Source organism: Pezoporus wallicus, unplaced genomic scaffold (assembly GCF_028554395.1).
Source record: "Pezoporus wallicus isolate ANWC-B61680 ecotype Strahan unplaced genomic scaffold, APGP_CSIRO_Pwel_v1 contig_7461, whole genome shotgun sequence".
NCBI lineage: Eukaryota > Metazoa > Chordata > Aves > Psittaciformes > Psittacidae > Pezoporus > Pezoporus wallicus.
Genome location: NW_026637976.1, coordinates 533,851 through 554,245, shown reverse-complemented (window position 1 = coordinate 554,245; position 20,395 = coordinate 533,851). Strand labels below are relative to the sequence as shown.

The 20,395-nt window shown below is 44.9% G+C and overlaps 1 protein-coding gene across 3 annotated transcripts; it reads left to right on the top strand.

Annotated features, from left to right (window-relative positions):
• Nucleotides 1-2,730: 2,730 nt before the first annotated feature.
• On the top strand, nucleotides 2,731-19,881 carry LRRC32 (leucine rich repeat containing 32). 3 transcript variants are annotated; one of them, XM_057408549.1, is made up of 3 exons: nucleotides 2,731-3,184; nucleotides 11,515-11,608; nucleotides 16,217-19,881. In XM_057408549.1, exons 2-3 carry the CDS (start codon nucleotides 11,519-11,521, stop codon nucleotides 18,155-18,157), a joined length of 2,031 nt encoding a protein of 676 aa, XP_057264532.1. In that variant the 5' UTR covers nucleotides 2,731-3,184; nucleotides 11,515-11,518; the 3' UTR covers nucleotides 18,158-19,881. The 3 variants fall into 3 exon arrangements, with proteins under 3 accessions (XP_057264532.1, XP_057264535.1, XP_057264534.1); XM_057408552.1 differs by having other exon boundaries at nucleotides 3,182-3,304; XM_057408551.1 differs by lacking the exon at nucleotides 2,731-3,184 and adding an exon at nucleotides 7,525-7,921.
• The last annotated feature ends 514 nt before the right edge of the window (nucleotides 19,882-20,395 follow it).

Genomic DNA, 20,395 nt, shown 5'->3' with positions numbered 1-20,395 from the left:
TGTAAGCAGTTTTGGAGGCATGATGCTACAAGTCTTCAGGGCGTGGTATCCCTTTGAGTGTCCTCAGGTTCTTTCATGGAGTATGCATAGATACATCCACAATGTCAGATAACATGGCTCCCCACAGTCAAACACATTGAGGGTTAGCTCTTCTCATGGGCATCCTTCCCCACTAAACCACCTTGTTTCCTCCAAGCTGGGTGTAGTTCTGGGGTTTGCTTCAGGGCCTGCATCAGGTTTGTCTGCTTTTGCTCCACACAGTCCTCCTACATTATTTCAGAGGGCTTTTTGTCCTCACATTATTCAAGGCACTCTGAAAGAAATGACACAGTGAAACAATGACCTCAAGGCTGTGGGGACACCATCCAGAGCTGGATATCGGAGTACAGTATGCCTGGACATGGTCAAGTTGCTCTAGAGGAGAGCCAGTTCTGTGCGTATCAGGCCAAGTATCACTCCCTAAGAGATGCATCTTTAGTGGGAGAGGTGTAACTGGTAAAGCATCAGCACTCAGTTGTCTCTGGGGATCAGCCATAGCTGGACCCAATGCTTCTGCAGCACACACATCAGAGACGGTGGTCTAACAACAGCAGGATCTATGAGAATAATTATTTCTGCTTCCAAATGAGTCTGAAATTCGTTATCAGGAGACTTCTTCTTTCTGGCCAGTTTCCTTTTAACCAGGCATGCACCACTTGGAAAATACAATTGGACCCCCGTCTGCAAGCATCTGGTCCACAGCTATCCTCCAGGCTTGGCTGCTGTGACATCAAGTCGGCCATCAGGTTGCCCTGGCATGGTGACAGGAGGGGATACAATACATCCTTGTGCCTTGGTGAGCCTTCCTTGTGGGTCAGTCCCAACCAAATAAACTACCATGGACCACAAGGTGAGTTTTGGCTTGGGTAGGAGACGTACATCAACACATCGATGTCAAGCTCATGCCAAACCAAACAGTGCAGACATATTCACTAGGCATGGTGCCATGAGATGGAGAGATAGTGGACAGCTATTACATGGTTTTGTTTGGGCTACACAGCTTTCAGACCACAGACTCACCCTTTGGTACTTCCTTGAATTCTTGGGACCACCTATGTCACATAAAAGTGCTATTCTAAGAACATCAATAAGGTTTTGAGACTGCTGCACACAAGGAAGCTTCTCCATAGGATCTGCTTCTGTTGCCAAGAAAAATCAATAAGAAATCACACATTCGCTAATTGTTGAGCCATTTGGGCTTTAATAAATATACATCTATAGCTATGCATGTACACAAACAATAGCTATCACAGTAATAAAATCACTATTGTGTACTTCTTTATCATTATGTACACATTACCACTGAATTTATTATCCTCGTTACTTACTTATCGCAACAACAAGTGCAAAGTATATATACTTACTACAATATTTAACTGACCACATCTTTCACATCTGTAGACTTCTTGACATAGGGTATGAAAGGAATACAGGATCATAGAATGATTAGGGTTGGAAAGGACTTTAAGATCATCTAGTTCCACCCCCCAAAGGACATAGAATCATGCAACAGTTAGGGTTGGAAAGGACCTTAAGATCATCCCGTTCCAACCCCCCTGCCATGAGCAGGACACCTCACACTAAACCATGGCACCCAAGGATCTGTCCAACCTGGCCTTGAACACTGCCAGGGATGGAGCATTCACAACTTCCCTGGGCAACCCATTCCAGTGCCTCAGCACCCTCACAGAAAATGACTTCTTTGTTATATCCAATCTAAACTTCCTCTGTTTAAGTTTGAACCTGTTACCCCTTGTCCTATCACTATAGTCCCTAATGGCTTTTATCTGATCTTAACAGCAGAGGCAGGAAAGCAGGACAGAATTGGTGCTGTCCAGGACAAAGGAGTCAGCACCCCATTTTTGGGGTGAAAATCATTGGCCATCATTGCACATCTCAATGCAAAGGAGGGGAAACAGCTGATGCTGAAGCCAAGCCTCACCTCTGAGGGATAGTTCGCACAGTGGAGGTGCACCTAAAAGGGAGAAAGTGGAAGGTTTGAAGTGGTCCCTGGTGCCTTTGGGAGCTCCATGGTGGGGTGGCCTGGGGAGGCTGGGTCCTGGCTGGTGAAACCAAGACTTGGTTTGGTCCTAAGGCACCCATTCAGGAGGTGGCAAAACCTTATAAGAGGTTTGTACTTGTGTAAGCGAGCATGTGGAGCCAGAAGACACTTGCCCAAGTAGCAGGACATGTCTAAGCAGAAGACACCGTGAGCAGTATGCAGGTCTCCCACCGACTGACATGAGAGCATAATTTCTGAAATAAAAGGGAGTTTCACACCCAAGGAAAACAAATAAAACTCCATCCCATTGCCCTTTTTAAAAGGCATTTACATTATTACCTATTCGAGCATTACATTGAATTTATCCTTTCCCCCAGGGCTGCATTTGGCCATCCCACTGCTGAGCCGCAGAGACACACCTGAGCTGTTGGAACATTAACCACAATGTGTTTGCCCTACTGTGGTGCTTCCCTCTGATACACCCTTTTCCTTCACACCCTCCCCTGCACAGAATGGGGTGTAGGGTTCGGGACCAGCTCGATCCCTGTGATTTACCCCCACCCCGGTAAGTGCTGCCCCCCAGCACACGCAGGTCCGTGTGGCTCAAAGCTCACACTCACATCTGCGGGACAGGCACGGCGAACTTCAGAGACAAGCTCGTGTCCCTGAAGCCAGCAGAGGGGATTTTTCGTGGCATTCATAGAGTGTTTCATGTGTCAATACAAGCGGAGAGCATAATTACCAGCTGAGAAACTGCAGGAAACAAGCCAAGGTTGAGTGAATAAAATGGAAAATAAAGGGAAGCGCGGAGGACACACACATTTTAAAACCATTACGGAGGTATGCATTCACGTGCTCGTGGGAGCCTGGGAATATATAAGAGCCCACGACTGCGAAGGAATGAATTCAAGGACCAGTCTATGGGGAGCGTTTTTTTACCCTGTGACTTCAAACTTCTCTCGGAGCTCGCAGAGTTTTAGTCAGCTGGCATGCAACAGAGGTACGACTTCCCCAAGGAAACTCTTCCTCGGCTTGCGCTGGAAAGGCTGCTGGGAGAGTCCGGGAGGCAGAAGGCTGCGAGCAGAAGCGAAACCTCCTCCTCCTCCTCTTCCTCCTCCTCCTCCTCTTCCAGCCACAGAGCAGGTACGTGGAGACGCGTGTGAAACAGGGAGCCTGCTGGAAAGTTGAGCTTTGGACTGCGGGAGAGATGGGGGCTCTGGTGACTTAGAGCTGCAGCCTTTATAAATAACCCAGATGAGGAAGGTACTGTCTAAATAACATATACAGTGTTTATGAGTAGGCTGAGGAACTGCCTAAACACACTGTGCCGATGCTTTTATCCACACAGCTGTATAGTTAATCCATCAGGGACTCACACTGCAGCGAGTTAGAGCCTTTACGTTAAGGAGGCTCCGGTTAGTTTATAACAATACAGTTGGCATGTGCTTGCTTTGTTATTATTCTCTGTGTTTATAGTAATAGAAGATGGGGAGATGGGTTGGGGTTTTTTTCTCCTTTCTTCACAGGACTTTAGTCTATTTATGGTATTACTGCATTATAGCACTTTGAGCCACGAGTGCTGCAGAGATCAGCATTGTGCACTGACTAAACGCTGTTCATCCAGCTCTCCGACACTGAATCCTAGTATAACCCTGGGCAAATCACACAGTCCCGGGGTAAAATGAGCAAAACACTGTTTAGCTCCTCTGCTCTTCTTACTATCAGTGCTGTCATTGAACTCTCCCTGTTGGAGCACGAGGTGTGAGATGGCAGGGTTATTTTTCTACTCTTAAGAGCCTGACAGCTTGAATGTCACCTTGGGTGAACAATGACTTACTGATAGTATTTTGCTGCATCTGGGCTGTTACTATGAGGAATTAATGTTTCAGGTGATATTTGCAATGAACAAAGTTTTAGGAAATCCTGGTTTATGTAAAAAGACACAGTTTTCTAAAGCCAAACCCTATTGTATTTTTGATAAAAGTACAAATATGTTTGCCTTAAATAGAACCAAAGTTTGGCTTTCCACAACAGTGGAAATATGCTTTTTTACTAAGATGCGATCATTTCAAGTTTAAAATGACCTGATTAATCTAAAATGCTGAAAACCTTTAGTTTTCAATACCAGAAGTTCACCAACAGTCATCCCTTTTTAAAGCAGATGGTTACAGCTTAGTGACTGTATTAATGCTTGGCCTTTTGCTGATACAGTGATGGATGGATTCAAGGGGGGTATCAGTATCATGCAAGTCAGATCTACCACAAATCATTTTTCTCACTTCATTTTATCTCCTGTTGGATCGTATAATTTGAACACACCTTTTCTCAATCACTGACTCCACTGTCAATAAAAGAAATATTGCTGAATGAAAAGCTGGGTTTTCTCTCTTTTTGCTGCACTTAGATTAAAGTTGGTGAGAAAAGATTCTGGTTTGGTTCCTGTACTTGAGTTTCTCCAGGAATTTTGTTTTCTAGGGAGAGTATTTCATGTTCAGAGAGTTTAATCTACAAATTCCAGGATGTGTCACTTTTTGTTGATGGAAGTGTTTTCATTTTCCCATCTGCTGCTGCCCCTTTGCCCAGTCCTTGCTCACAAAGTCCGTAGCCTGGTGGGATTCATGTAATTCTCATTCATTTACATCTTGTCTCCTGGAGAAAGGAATAGAACAAAAGGTAAATGAAGCAGAGGAACTGGCTGAACCCTGTGTGTCCAATAATGTCAATTTTTGGTAGGGAAATGCAAACCACCTGATAGAGGTGCACATGGAGAGAGGACGGAGAGAGAAGGAAGGAAGGCAGCAGCTTCAAAAGACAGGAGAAAAGCCATGCTGGGATTACAGGAGAGGTAGGAGTCCTTATTTTAATGCATGGGCTTGACACCAGAGAGGCAGGAGGCTGCATCTGCCCATAAGACCAAGGACAGTGTAGATGACATGAGCAATTGATGACAGAAGCAGCTCCTGGAGATGCTATGGGTGCCATGAGCTGCAGCTGCACCTCTAGAAGGAGAGAGAGAACAAAGGCCGTGGCTGAGGATGGCATGGATTATTTATTGTTTAATATGAATGTTGTCTCCAGCTCCCCGGTGGGATGAATCACCAAGGAGCTATCCCAGCCGAAAGAGAGCAAGACTCGTCCCACTCCTGCCCTTGCAGTTCAGACCCACTTTCTAAGACGGGAGCTTGTTTTGTTTACTCCTCTGGAGAGTTTGATTCATGCGGCTCAACACAGGACTCAACCCAAAAGCAGTGCCTTAGAAAGCAGCAGCGTTAGGGATGGACAGACTCCAAAAGGTCTGGAGGTTCAAGACACACAGTCGTCAAGACATACTCTTGTTTATCCAAAACCCTTGGGAACCTGCAGACGATTACAGACCGGCTCATGAGAGCCAGAAGCTGAGATTTGCTTTTCCTCCTTGCTCTGGGCCATGCAGGGAAGAGGGTTTGGAGGAGAACAGAGGTCTGACGAGGTGCCATCCGTCGGCTTTGGGTGACGTGGGGTGGAATCCAGAAACCAAGCAGGCAGTAATTGCTCAAGAGACCACAGGAAAATCAGGAAGGGCACGATCTGTTTGAGCCACAGACACAAACTCTTTGACATCAGTGGGGTGGGACAGCCCTTGCTATTCTGTGCAGGTGGGGAAAAGACCTTGGTTCTCCAGTCTGCCCAATGGACGTGACCCAATCCTGTCTTATGGAGGTGACCCAATCGTGTCTTATGGAGGTGACCCAAGCACATCCATCATGCTGATGTTTTAAACAGCACTTTAAGGTGTAAACTGCTGGGTAGCCCAAAGCACGAAAATGGAAAGTCAGCCAAATGCTTCAGGGTCTTTGGAACTGTTTGCTGTCAGATCCACTTTAGGAAAGGGCAAAGATGATGAGGACAGCACTGATCTTTCCCAGTGTCCTCTAAGGCTGTGGCTTTAATGAAGCAAAGTCCTGAGCAGCAGAATCAGTGCATGCCCTTCCCTCCTGCTTTGGCATTTGTTTCTGTCCAGGCTCTTCTTCACAGTTCAGCTGGCACAGCTGTTTGGCCACTCGGTGGAGCAGCCTGAGGAACAGAGCTGGCTCTAAAAAGCACAACCAACAAAAACCCTGCTATTTTTACCCAAAGTCCTCTGAACATCCAGGTGTAGAAATAAGTGAAGCTGCCATCACGCAGGGCACTCTCTACTCTTCATTACAGGCTTGATATTTGTATTCCATCTCCAAATCAAATCAAAATATCCTATTTTTTATATATATATATATATATATATATATATATATATATATATATAAGTTTTTTTGTTTTCCTGAAGACCTCAAATATTTGAGGTTTTCCTTGCAAAATTGTGTGTGTGTTGCAAGTGCTATTGCACACTGCTGACGAGGTGGACTGTAAACCCAGATCATCCAGAAGGCATTTAAACCTCTGGACACCACCGGTCCTCAGCTTCAACATGAGTTTCCTGCTTACCCCAAGGGGATTGCAGATGGAGGGCTTGACTCTAGGGAGCATGCCAAAGGGATCAAGGGGAAAAACAGCTCAAGACATGATGTGCTTGGGGGAAGGTGATCAAAACCAGTCTGATGAGAGCCCAGGCAGGGGGAACATGTCCAGAGTTGTGATAATTTCATTGGCAGACTGTTCTTTGGACAGTTAAACATGGATTTTTCCATCCATTGCACCTAATCATGCCCGCACACATACTGCACACATACATACCATTCACACCTCCCATTTCAGGGTGCATTGCAAAACAGAAGGGATGCTGAGAGCCCAGATCTTTGGTGTGTTATTTCAACCCTGGGGAAAGTGCATTGCAGCAGCTGAGGCTTGTGAGGTTGGGAGAAAGCAATGGGGGAATCTATGGAAAGGTGGGTTTTCCAGAAGCAGGATTAATTAGGAAAAGGAAGTGGGGAAACCAGCAATTAGACAGCTGCTCCAGCCCTAGAGGGCAGCACAAAATAATAAATAAAAGGCTGAACTCCCAGGCAATCCGGAATCACCTTCTGCATGATAAAACCACCTCTTTTTCAGTGGGAATTTTTCCTTGTAGGTCCGGTAGATTCAGCACTATGTACTCACTGCCAAAAAATCAGCAACTCGTCTTGATTTTCAGAGCCTTTTGCCTTTATCGAGGTCCCTAATTCCTCCCTTGTGCGATGAAAACCCATCAGTTCAGGCACACTGTAGCTGGCACTGGACCCTTGTCCTGCCCGCAGACTGCTATCACAGTCGGATCAGTGGGATCACTGCAAAGAGAAAGAGTTATTTCTTCCAGGACAGGTTTCCAGATCTGTGGGCTTTGTATTTATTATCCCTGAGTCTTAAACTTTCAATCCTCAAACACTGTTTTCCTAAAGAGGCAGAGAGGGATTTAGGTGCAGGGTGAGGAGGCTGCAACCCTCCAGGAATGCAACTCGCAGACACAGAACCCTAAAGTAAACACGCTTGCACCACGCATGCAGCTAAACAATGGCATCGGCAATTCTAAGTTACTTATTCCCCTTGGCCTGATCCTGACAAGTTTCTCTGGCAAAAATCCCCTTGTTTCTCAACGCCTGCCCCAAGCAAAGGGCTTCAGGATGTCGCACAGTAGCTGACTCCATCCGGAGCACAGCGGTGGCTAGGACCCAGCGAGAGCCTGGAGAGGAGTGCGGAGGAAGACAAGCAACATAATTTAAAGCAGACACCGTCCCAAATAAGGTTATTTCCCTGAAAATGCCTCCGTTCTGAAGTTAAGAGGGAGCCTTTTGGCATCCTGAATGGGTGAGCATGAAGCTGACGGGCAACCTCATCGGTACCAGGACTGAACCGGTTTTGAAGAGCTGGAAATGCGTCTTAAAGACATGATAAGCAGTGTTTGGGGAAGCGGGAAACCCTTGAAACAAGGTAAACATGAAATACTCACTCTTTTTAACCCTGAAGGCTCCAACTCAGCAGCAAAGGGTCTAGTGTGAAAAGCGATTAGACCCTGAGGAGTTTGGTTTGTGTTTGTTGCGTTCTCTTGTATTTAACCTCTTTTTGGCACAGGATGAAGTCTCTGCTAACTGTGTAAGCAGTAATAAAAATTACCTTTGGGGGAAATTTAGGAGGTGCTGCTGTTGGTAGCTACAAGCAGCATCTATGAAGTGGTTTTAGGGTTAATATTGTAAAAGAGATGGGGGCAAATATTGTTCTGGAGTAGAAACAGGGAAAACTGGGATTAAACCCCTATTATAACATTGTTTTCAATGTATCTTTGGGGCAAATCACTGCTCTGCCTTTGCCCTCTCATTTGTGAAGTGGGTATGCTGATGTGGTTTGGGTACTATTCTTTTTCTGGATGCTAAATTATTTGACCCATTTAATAAGGCTCCTCAGGGGTGTTATTCACAGAAATCACCTCTATTTTACAGATGGGGATGGGGATGGGTGATTCTGAAGCACTGTGATGGAAAGCTGTGGCATTGAATGGGGTTCGGAGCTCTGTCCTGCTCTGTGGGATGCTGGGACTTTTATCACAGCTGCCAGTGGGAGCAAAGTGGCACCAAGCACGAAGCTGGGAAAGCCTCAGAGCAATAAAAGCTCTTTTAGGGTGAGTTGCTGCTACTGCTGCTCCTGGATTGTTTCTGTAAGCTGTGGTTCGAGACATCGGTGCCAGCACCAGCAGGCAGGGGTTAGTGGTGATGTTCTCTGACACCAGCACAATGGGGGTCCTGTGAGCCCTGAGCTCTGCACTGGGAGGGTAGTGATGGGGATAGAAAGAAGGGGAATGTGGTGCTGTGTCATGTTGCTGAAGGGGATGTAAAGGTTGTAGAGAGAAAAGCTAGGTAGGAAAAGCTCCTCAGCTGGGCAGCTGAGCTGAAAACCACCTTGGGAATGTGCATCTCCATGTTCTGAACCATGAGGGGCAGCTTTACCCTCCTCTGGGCAGAGTCCATGTGGGCTCGTGCTGGAAGAGGCCACCACATCCTAGTGCTTCAGGGTGTGAGACCCACCTTAGAAACACCCTTAGGCACAACATCCTTGCTTACTAGAGAGTGTCTTACACAGCAAGCCGCTAAATCACGTTTTTGTGTTCAAATACATCCATTTCTCAGTTGCTTTATAAGCTTACAGTTTAGAGGGTTTCAAAGCATGTCAGGAGCCTGCACTGTGTCACGTTTATTATTTAAGGAGCAAAGGGACAATACTTTGTACTGGCAGTGTGGCAAAAAAAAGACACTGCAGAGCACGTGGGACGCATGCTGTCCATCAGGGTGGTGCCCTGTTGTGGGTGATATCCATGGAGATCTCCTCAACTTGATTAATTGGATCTAAACAGAAACAATTTCTATTGGAGGGTTCTGAATAAATCTTTGCAACCATTGGTACGTTTGGTTTTTATCTCAGTTCCTGCAAACTGATACCCAAATGATAAAACTCTTTTTCCTCCTTATAGGAGGCACCCACTCCTCTAAGCCCTGGGGAATGAGGAACAGATGGGAGACAACAGGGAAATTATAGGTGGTGGTGTCAGCAATTCCTCCTTCTAGAGGGTGACTTCAGTGCACTGTGCAAACGTTAATTAAAAGGGTCAAGAAAGAACATTCATGTTTTAGAGTTTTGTTTTAGAGGGGAGAGGAGCAGATGTTTGAACCTGATGATAAGCTCCAAAAACAAATCCCGAACTCTTTCATCTCAGGGTCCCAGATCATCATTCATTACCAGCTGTTTCCCTGAACTGGAAGGAATAGAAGGTCTCAGAGGAGACCTTAAAGCAGTTTTCTAGTGCATAAGGGCTACAAGAAACCTGGAGAGGGGCTTTGGGCAAGGACCTGTAGGGACAGGCCAAGGGGAATGGCTTTAATCTGCCCAAGGGGAGACTGAGATGAGCTCTTAGGCAGAAGCTCTTCCCTGTGAGGGTGCTGAGGCGCTGGCACAGGGTGCCCAGAGAAGCTGTGGCTGCCCCATCCCTGGCAGTGTTCAAGGCCAGGTTGGACACTGGGGCTTGGAGCAAGCTGCTCCAGTGGAAGGTGTCCCTGCCTGTGGCAGGGGCTGGAACTGGATGGGATTTAAAGTCCCTTCCAATCCAAAGCATCCTATGATGTTATGAATATGCAATCTGAAAATAGAGCAGCCTTGGGCTAAGCCTCCCCCGTTTCTCTCTTCCTTGTACACAGCCCTTTGCTCTGGCTGGGAAGTAGAGGGACCAGGCAGGTTTCTGTAGTGAGCCTGTTGACACTGCTGTCCAGCAACTGCAATAACCGCGTGGAAGCATGGCTATCAGCTGCATCCCTCAAACAGTGACGAAGCGGAGGGATCTCCACCAGCTGGGAATGATCCCATCTCTTTTGTTTCCAGCCTCCTGGTGCTCTGTGGGTGGAAGCCGCTGAGTAACGGTACGCTGATGCCGGTTTGTATGGGATTGGCGTGCCCTTGGAGCTTGCAGATGCAGGCTTGTGCCTGGAAAGACTTAAGAGCAGTGCTAGCTATGTACTGCCGCATAGCTTCCAGTTAGGAGCTGGCGTGTGCCTCGCTGGGCTGTGCCTCACTGGGTGTAGATGCGGGCAGGACCAGCTCAGATCTGTCTCAGGAAGCCATACAAACACACACAGACTGAGCAAGTTTGCAGCAGAGGCTGTCATAAAGAAGTGATAACTGGAGCTCACATCAGTGGTGACCACAGCCAGACACCTCATTAGTGTCCATCTACAAACAAGGCATTTTAAGGACAAATGCTTTCCCTTGGCCTTGTTTGCCTTTTTCTTCCATTGCCCAGTGAACTGCCTTCCCAGTGTTTTTGCTTCTTTTGTGGTTACTCCTATGCTCTTTCCTGATTGCTTTCCAGTTAAACTCTAATGAATCCTTCATTTCACACAAATCCATTCCATTTTATATCTGTCTCCTTGTAAGGCATCTGCTTTCAAATGCATTTAAAAGCCTGCCCGTACCTGGGATGTATAAAATGGAAAACTGACATTTGGACAAAAAGTTCTCAGTCCATCCTTTCAGCTGTTTATATTAACTCAACAAATCTGGATGAGAGTGTAAAATCTCTTTGACACTCTGGGATGAGAGGAGTGGAAAACGCTGTGGATGGAAATGTAAACTGTTCCCGATGCGTGATGTTTCCGAGTGTCACTCGTTTGCTTTGCTCAGGACTTGGCACCCCAAATCTTCAGCCCAGTTGAAAGCACCTGAGCTGCCTCTATGGGGAGAGTGAAGGTAACTGGGTCTTCAGTGGTTGCTTTTCTCCATGATGCCAGACTCACTGCCCATCTTGAGCATCTGGACTTCGTTGGGTGGCTGGGTATTGTCTGGGTAGCAGCTGAAATCACACTGGGACAATCCCATGAAATACCTTGGACCTTCCTCATGTAAATCTCTTTTTTCCCATCAAGCTCAAAGGGGTGCAGGCTCAGAGATGGGTTAATTTATTGCACTATGTGCTTCTCCATGTTAGATGATGATCTTTCACTGTGTCATATTAGAAATCTAACCAGAATTACTTTTACCTGCAGAACCATGAAACTGTACATCATCTTCTTCCTGGCAGTGGTGAACAGAGGAACCTCTAACAATCAATCCACAGAGGGGATGATGCCCTGCGAGATGGTAAGGCTGTCTCCATACTCAGGTCCCTTGAGATCCTGGGTGAGGTTGGGACCCCCATGTTACAGGCAGTGCACAAAGAGATATGGTCTCTGAGAAGGGAAACCCTCCAAGTACCCGGGTTTCCATGATAGAGGTGGGATTTGCTGCAGCAGTGGATGCCCAGCAGGCTGTTCTCAGACTGTGTCCTCGTTGTGACAGTACATCAAGGGAGTTGGGAGAAGAAGGGACATTATCTTCTCTATTTTTCTAAGGGAGAGCCGGTTGAAAGAAATTTGACCTGATTTCCCCAACACTGTACAGGGACTCTGTGGTTGCAACAGAAAAAGAACTTACTTACACCTAAAATCAACTCCTTCACATCAGGCCTAAGTTCTTTGTGCTTTAAATAAAGCATCTTCTGTGAAATACATCTACATCAGCCCTTTTGTAATAACAGGAGACTGACCTTCTCTACCCTGACACAACATTGCTGCCAGCGGAGTTGTACCTGACTTCTGCTGGAGGTAAAAGAAGTGACAAGGCCTTTTCCTCCTTGAATTTTGCTCCTTGAAGTTTTGCAAGCACCTGGTATATTACAAATGTTATTCACAGCTGAACTTTCTTCCTTCCCCATCCAAGTGCTTCTGACTGTAACAGAACGGTTAAAAATACTTATCTTCTTATTTTTTTTCCCCTGAATGTTGAAGCTGTTCCGTACAAATCCTCAACAATTTCCAAAATAGGGAAAAAAAATAATTTGCTAGCTGTACACATCGCCCTTATGGGACTCATTCCATTCCTGCCCACCCTGCCATACTGCTGCACTTCCTGAATTCCAGAGAAATTAAGACCTAGTATATATAAAAAGATCTTGGGAAGGTGACTGGGTAGCTCAAGTCATTGGCTGGGGAGGGAAGACTGATGAAGCCACTATAAACATGACAGCTTGGGTCCCATGTATCATAGCCACATGGCGCAATAATCCAAGGAAATCCATTCCATCCCGTTCCTTGGTGGGTCACAGATCAGGCTGATTGCTGAGAAGTAAACACATGCTTGTTTCCACCGCTCCACCCTAAACTGCTTTTATCAAGCCAACAGCCCAAGGCTCCATGCAACCAGGCTAGGGTAAATTTGGCCCCAACAGCAAACAGGCTGCAGTCAAGGGTTGGGATGCTCTTATGGTACAGATTAACAGCTCAGCATCACTGGTGTTGATGTTGATCATCTTCCTTTGCTGAGTGTTTGGTCCGGTGTAAATCCAAACACAGCTTAAAGAAAGATGAAGCTACTGGAGGAGCTGATGGGTTCACTGAGAGCCCTGCTTACTTCACAGCATCATTTTTCATCACAGCCTCGCTGTTTTACACAGTACTTTCCCTGTGGCGACACCTTTAGAATAGCAAAAGGCTCAGAAATGGAAACTTTCATCCCAGATCTCATGGAAGAGGCGTGAGTCAGAAACCCATGCGCCTCTCTGACTCACTGCTGGTGCTCCTGTCATTGAACCAAGGTCTTCTAGAAGAGGGTTTAGGAAATAAACAGTCCCTTCCAGCCCCCTGCACTGATTATACAAGTTACTGCATAATCTGCCTGTTTGCAAGACAACAAGGCACAGCTTCAATGTCAGGATGCTTTTCCTATCTCATTTTGCCTTCCAAGGACAGGGGCTCCAATTGGTTCATGTTTTACCTCCTAAAGAAAGGTGTTTCTGTTAATTCATTGTAACTGGCAAAGGAGGAGCTTCCAAATACTTCATATAAGGGATGGGGTTTTAGCAAATTATATCACTTTGCATTGAATATGTGCATAACCAGTTATCAGAGGCGAGCTGATATGAAAATTGCTAAGGTTTGGTTATGTAGCTGGGTAGCTCTTCTAGATAACAGGCAGGTACATTGTGCAAGTGCAAGTCAGTGCCATGTGGCTCCAGCCCAAATTCTTTTGTTCAGATGCTCCTGAATTGGTACAGGAGGACACAAGTAGAGGCTTGAATCCAGATGCTTTGTTTCTAAGGCTCTTGCTAAGGTGGGTGACAACTGATAAGAGAAGAAGTGGGGTCAGAACCCAAATGATGCTCAAGTTATTAGTTGTTGGGTCACTTTTTGCCAGCACCTGCATGGGACCATACACCAAGGGACCAAGTGCTCCCACCCTGCAGTACTACTGGTGGCAGCACAGTCAGAGATGATGAAGTCAGCAAAAACCTCTTTTCCAGCCTCAGGCTGCCAACCCATTGAGCTATGGGGTGGAAGGAGAGGAAATACACACAAACAGATGCTGTTTGCTCCATTCCACTGAGAAATGCTTCATCTTTTCTTCCGAGTGCTAATGAGAATAGAATTCGCGCAGTTTGAGCCTCGGGGGAGAAAAAGATGGTGCAGAACAGACTAGACAAGAAATACAGTGAGGATGAAAATAGTCACTGGAAAGGAATGAAAGTTAAAATATGGGAGGCAAAATGTTATAGGAACAAATGGCAGACAGTGGGAGGCATAGATTTTATCTCTCCCTTTTATCACTGGGAGGTTTCAGTGGATGCAGATTAAAAGCCTAATCCTGTAAGATACACGGTGAACTGAGACTGACCTCTCCCACATCATCTTCAGTGGAAACCAGCCCCTGGCATCTATGGGAGTTGGATCAGGACTTAGCTAAGATGCTGGGTGCCCAGAGGGAGTGGAGGGTGCTCAATTCTTGTTGAGGTCTGACTCAGAGAGTGGGAAGAGACCTGGCATCTCCCTTAGGCTGCAAAGCAGCTGCTGCTTCTTCATTGTGTCCTCCTGGCTTCTCCCTCTTCCACAAACCAAGCAAGAAGAGATTTTCTGTTATTTGGGCCTTGGAGCTAAGCACAACTTTGTGCATTTTAGCTCAAACTGAGTAATTCTACAGTGACTTTGCAGGAAAGAGATAATATCAGGGAGAAGACAGAAAATACCCTTCACTTTTGTTCTGATTTGTTTAGTGAGTTGCAGAGGAACAATAAGAAGGGGTTCAGGCTTTAATAGGCCATTTACTGGGGATCTTTGGGAAGATGTATCATGGGAAGGACTGTGGAGCAGCCTGTGTGTATCTAGAGTTTGGATGAGCACTTACACTTCTCTGGCACATTTTTGTGCAGTCTCCAAAGCTCACATGATGCAAAAGGGATTCACAAAATGCTGACTGTTGCCCCACTTCTAAACAGACCTGCCACTCCATTCACCTAAAAGTTCACATGAAGCAGATGGTTTTTAGCATTTTTTACTTCCAAAGTCCCTTTAATGTCTGAAAAGCTGTGCGTCACGGAATCTGGATTCTGCCGCTCCACGCAAGTTAAGATTCAACAGATTTTTTCCTTTCTTCTCTTTCTGATCTTTCTACAAACAGTACATGACCCAGTCACCCAAATACACTCATAACAAGAGTTTTCCTCCAATAAATTAAATGCTGCCTAAGCCTTCCACATTCCACTTCCTCCCGCTGCTCTATGTTCTCCTTGATAACAAAACACGGCTTGACATTTATACAAGGATGGCCATGGTCATGTTTGCTTATCAGCACACACTCCAGGTTTTCTCTAGATACAGATTCCACCCTGGCTGCGATTAAACAGACATGCATCTAGAAGATGAATTTAACACTTTTCTCTACCTTGCGGCTAGAATTGAACTGAAAAGTCATGACACTCACTGCACATCACAGCTTTTTTCTCTCAAAAGATGGCTTTACATTATTTGTCTTTTCCATGTTGGATCATGGGTGTCTTGTATGGGTGCATGTTCCCCATACTGAAGAAGAAGGGATCTGTTGCATTAGGAAAAGGATAAGCATGGATGGTTAAAGCAGGAAAAGTTTGGAGATTTGCATCTCCACATGACCCATGTGGTTAAAGACACATTGTTTAACTAAGCCATGGCTAAAGGAATCATGGAACGAACCACAGAATGGTTGAGGTTGGAAGGGACATTCAAGCTCATCCAGTTCCAACGCCCTGCCACAGGCAGGGACCCCTTCCACTAGAGCAGCTTGCTCCAAGCCCCTGTGTCTAACCTGGCCTTGAACACTGCCAGGGATGGGGCAGCCACAGCTTCTCTGGGCACCCTGTGCCAGAAAGACGTGACCAAATATCTGAGAGTGTGACTTAGAAGGAGAGAGACAGTTTTTGTGCTATAGCATCCTCGTACACTTCTCTATCTCCTTGCTTTGGGAGCTACTCTCCCAACAGAGTGAAAGTCTTTTAAGTACTGCATGTAGGGTTTGCAAGATCTAACACAGTGATGAAGCTGAGAGAATAAAACATCAGAACAAAAGTGAAGAAATGGTGCTTGATTACAATGGAAAGCAGCAAAACTCCTTCAGTGGGTCTATTAAAATGAGCCTAGGAGAAAAGTACAAAAGGGAGAACATTTAGTGGGTATCACACGCAGATAAAACTCTACTGTTGTAATTCAGAAATGTCTTTAAAATGAATTGAGTCCAAAGAAGCATTAGGGTTGTTGTTCTTGCTGTCTGAATGCTCAGGGAATGTAGCTTTATCAGTGTTTCAGAAGAAGGATCTGCTTGGATGATGAGTCTTTATAATTCATGCAAAGACGTTCTTCATTTGTCAGGTGACGACCCCTTTTCTCTCTGTTCTTTTTCTGGCAGGCAAACTCACAGGCATTTTGCCACAACAAAGACCTCCACCAAATCCCTCATGAGCTTTATCCGAATGTAAACAAAATAGATCTGTCTGGAAATCTGATTCAAAGCATCCCTGAAATGCCGTTATCGTTTTACACTTCCCTCCAGTGTCTGGATTTAAGCTCTAACCAGATCAGCTTCATCACGCCTGGAGTCTTTGCACACATGACGAGTTTGCTAGAAATAAACTTAGCCAACAATCACCTCTATGAGCTTGCTCAGAATGGGACAGAAGGGATTGGACTTTTACCCAAGGTGGAAGTACTGGACTTGTCCCACAACAGTCTGTACAATGGGATGGCTGAGTACTTCATCAAACAAGCTCCAGCGCTGCGGTATCTCTCCTTGGCAGACAACAGTATTATAATGATATCACACAAGATGTTTCAGGGATCTCCCAGTCTTGTGGAGCTAGATCTTCAGAGTAATATCATCATGGAAATAGAAGAAGGTGCTTTTGAAACTCTAGTGAACCTTTCCAAACTCAACCTCTCCATGAATTCAATTACTTGCATCTCTGATTTCAACCTCAGGCAGCTGGAGATACTTGACCTTAGCAGGAATAGCATTGAGACCTTCCACACCACAAAATCAGATGATGAATATAGCTTAAGATGTTTGGATTTGAGTGAAAACAAACTGTTTCACTTCCCAGTCTTCCCCCAGGTAAATAAACTGGTAACTCTGAATTTATCAAAGAATTTAATCCAGCTCACTGCTGAATCCCCTCATAGTAAAATGGACTATATGGAAAAAGAATGGATAGATGCTTCTTTTCATCTTCTTGATCAGAAGCAAAGCAGAAACAAAAGTTCTCTTTATTTATCCCACCTCGTATATTTAGACTTAAGTTATAATGAAATCAAGTCCTTTCCGGATGAGTTCTTTGAATCAATGCTGTCTCTTCACACCCTTAATCTCAGTAGAAACTGTCTTCAGGCATTTACAGTAACTTATGACAGTGCATTGACCTCCCTAACTGTCCTCGACTTGAGCTACAATGCTTTGCACAACCTTCTCCTAGATGCTGGCACCCTGTCAAATTTGAAGGAGCTTTATATTCAAAACAACCATCTTCAGACCCTACAATTTGATATCTTCTCAAGCCTCCCTAGCCTCAGACTGCTTAATCTACAGAGCAATAATATCAGCCTTTGCAGCATGTACTCAGGATTAGCTAAGCAAAGGCTTGCTGGAGAGGAAAGTGGTTGTGTGTCATTTGTTGACTCTCCTAATCTTCAGCACTTATACCTAGCTGACAACATGCTGAACATCCTACCAGCATACACTTTCTACAAGACTTCTCTGGTCGTCTTGGATCTCTCCATGAACCCTGGGCTGAAAATAGAAGCTAAAGCATTATCAGGACTGGAAAAGTCTCTGGAATATTTGTATTTACATGGCAATAGCCTCATAGATTTAAATATTGACTTGCCTTGCTTTAGTCACCTTAAACATTTAAACCTCTCTGGAAATCAGCTGAACTGGCTGCCTAAGTGGGGTAGTGACTCTCCACTGGAAATTCTGGACCTACGGAACAATAGGTTTAGTACATTACAGAACAGCAATATTTTAGCATTAGAAAATTCACTTAAAAACTTGTATCTCACTGGGAACCCACTCAATTGCTGTGGAAACATCTGGCTTTCATCACTGATCCAGAACAAAAATGTCCAGATCCCAAACGTGGAGCACTTAACGTGCCAGTACACTCAGAACTTCGGGTACCAGGAAGAAATGCACATCGGGAACATTAGACCAGAAAACTGTGAAAAAGAGGATCTGAAGAAAATCAACTTCCTTATCATATTAACGTTTGTGTTGGTTTTATCTGTGATTATCATTGGCGTGGGTTCATTCTTTTGCTTCCGCAGGCAAAACTTTAGCCATCAGTTTAAAGCATAGGAACACAAAATGCCTTGAAAACAGAAGAAATCAGGTGCTACACTGCCGCTGTGTAGAAATGAAGGGTAAAATTCTCATCTTTGATTTTCAACTGTGGATTTTAAGATGGTTTCAAAGTGCCCCTCAACTGCACCGCTACAGGGCTCTGGGTTGCAGGGACTGGAAGGAGAATTTGCTGTGTTTTGCACTTGCTTCATGCTCTAGCAGATCTGCTTAAAATGTGCATGCAGTAGTAGAAGAGGCCACTATAAAGTGTTTTGAATGATATGTAATTTAAACTAGACCAAGAGAAACAGCCCTCTAAGGTCTTGAGACTTTTCACTAAGCTCAGAGATGCTTTGTGATGCCACCTTCACAGAAAGACTTCATGGAAATTGAGCATTGTATCCAAATCACATTATTATGACTGTCACTGATGATGTCAGCTGAGTAGAAATGCCCTTCTCAAAGTTATTGAGATAAAGCTATTTTGAATGGGTCTGAGCTTTGCTTTTCCCTAACTGGTTAGCTCCTAGTCCTTCCTCAACTGAAATCAAACAAACCTAGGGCAGGGCAGGCCAAAAGACAATTTTTCCCTGAAGTTAGTTGCAAATTTCCCAGGAGTTCCAAAACAATGAGAATTTAGCTAAAAAAGGAAATAACAGTTTGTGTCTATTGCGTTTGTGGCTGCCATTTAGAAAGCCCATGGCTGACCATGGGAACCAAAGACCTTGGTCGTAAGAATCCCTTTAGATACCTCCCTTTGCTTGTAGCATGCTGCTCCAGCCATTGGGGCAAAACACAAGAGGTAGATGAGGTCAATTAGTCTTGGCACTTAATACCCACGAGGGAGGTAAGAGAAATCTCAGGCATGAAACAGCTGCACTCTGCATTACCCAGATCTGCTCAGAAGGTCACAGGTCCACAGTTCAACTCAAAGAGGAGAAATTTGCCCCTCGTGTGCAATACATATTTAACTGGGTTTAATGTGAAGAAATTCATCTCTGGGGTGAAGGCTTTTTAAAAGGAAAATCTTGGAGAATGAATTTCAGTCAGCTACCATTGGACTGAAATGTTTATATTCCTAAGGAAAACCGTTGGGAACTCACTGCATACAATTGTATTTCAATGCGAAAGAATAATATATCTATTTTTAAAGGTCACAGGAGGTTAAAGAGCAAAAAAAAACAAGTGTGAAACAATACACAGGGAACCTAGACCTGGGCCATTAATCAGATCAGATGTCTACTGTTTTTCCCTAAAGTGTTATTATGGTCTAGAGGACTGGCTGCAAGAAAAGTTATGCAGATCCTCATTCTGTGATGGTTTTAACATTGGCCAACCTGTTGCATTGCTAAAAGCTGACACTGACATATATTATGTCCCTTACTCTGACAGCAAATTCACCCTTTTGAAGTGAAAAGTAAAGCTCACCAACAGTGTGAGCCTGACCTACTCACAGGGTTCAATGGCTTCGAAAGGAGCTGTATCAGGTTTTCTGCTAATGCCAGGAACTCTACGTTAAGGCACATAGGAGAAATAGAGGTCAAACCAAAACCTGTCCAGGTAAATAACTCAGAGTCAAATTGCTGCTTCATTTCTGTTTCTTCCAGCTAGTGAATGTCAAAATTAACACTACAAAAAAGGTGTATAATTCTATTTTTAAAGCAGTTATGTAAGAAACTGGCTGGTAGTTTTCGTTGTGGAATTTTGTACAATAAAAACACCTTTGAATTTTGTAAAAAGCAGAGTTGTGAATATATTAAAGCACCAGCTTGGAATGCTCCACAGATGAAAAGCTATGTCTTCCTATTTTTCTGTGGTGCTCAGACTCCACCTTAGACCTTTAACTTCTTGTTCTGAAGCTGAGACGTATGCTCTATATCTTAATCATAGGATAATAGAATAGAATCACAGAATCCCAGGCTGGAAGGGACCTCAAGGATCATTTGGTCCAAACTCTCCAGGCAAAGCATGGCCTAGACCAGATGCCCAGCACCCTGTCCAGCCCAATCTAAACAGTGTCTAATCTTAACAGTATCCAACACTGGGGAGTTACTACACCCTTGGGGAGATTATTGCAATGGCTGTCTGTTCTCAGTGTGAAAAATTTCCCTCTTGCATCCAATTGGAATCTCCCCAGGAGTAACTTGTGCCCGTCACCCCTTGGCTTTTCCAGGGGGCTCCTTGTAAAACATGAGTCTTCATCTTCTTTGTAATCACCCTTTAAATACTGGAACATGGAGATAAGAGCTCTCT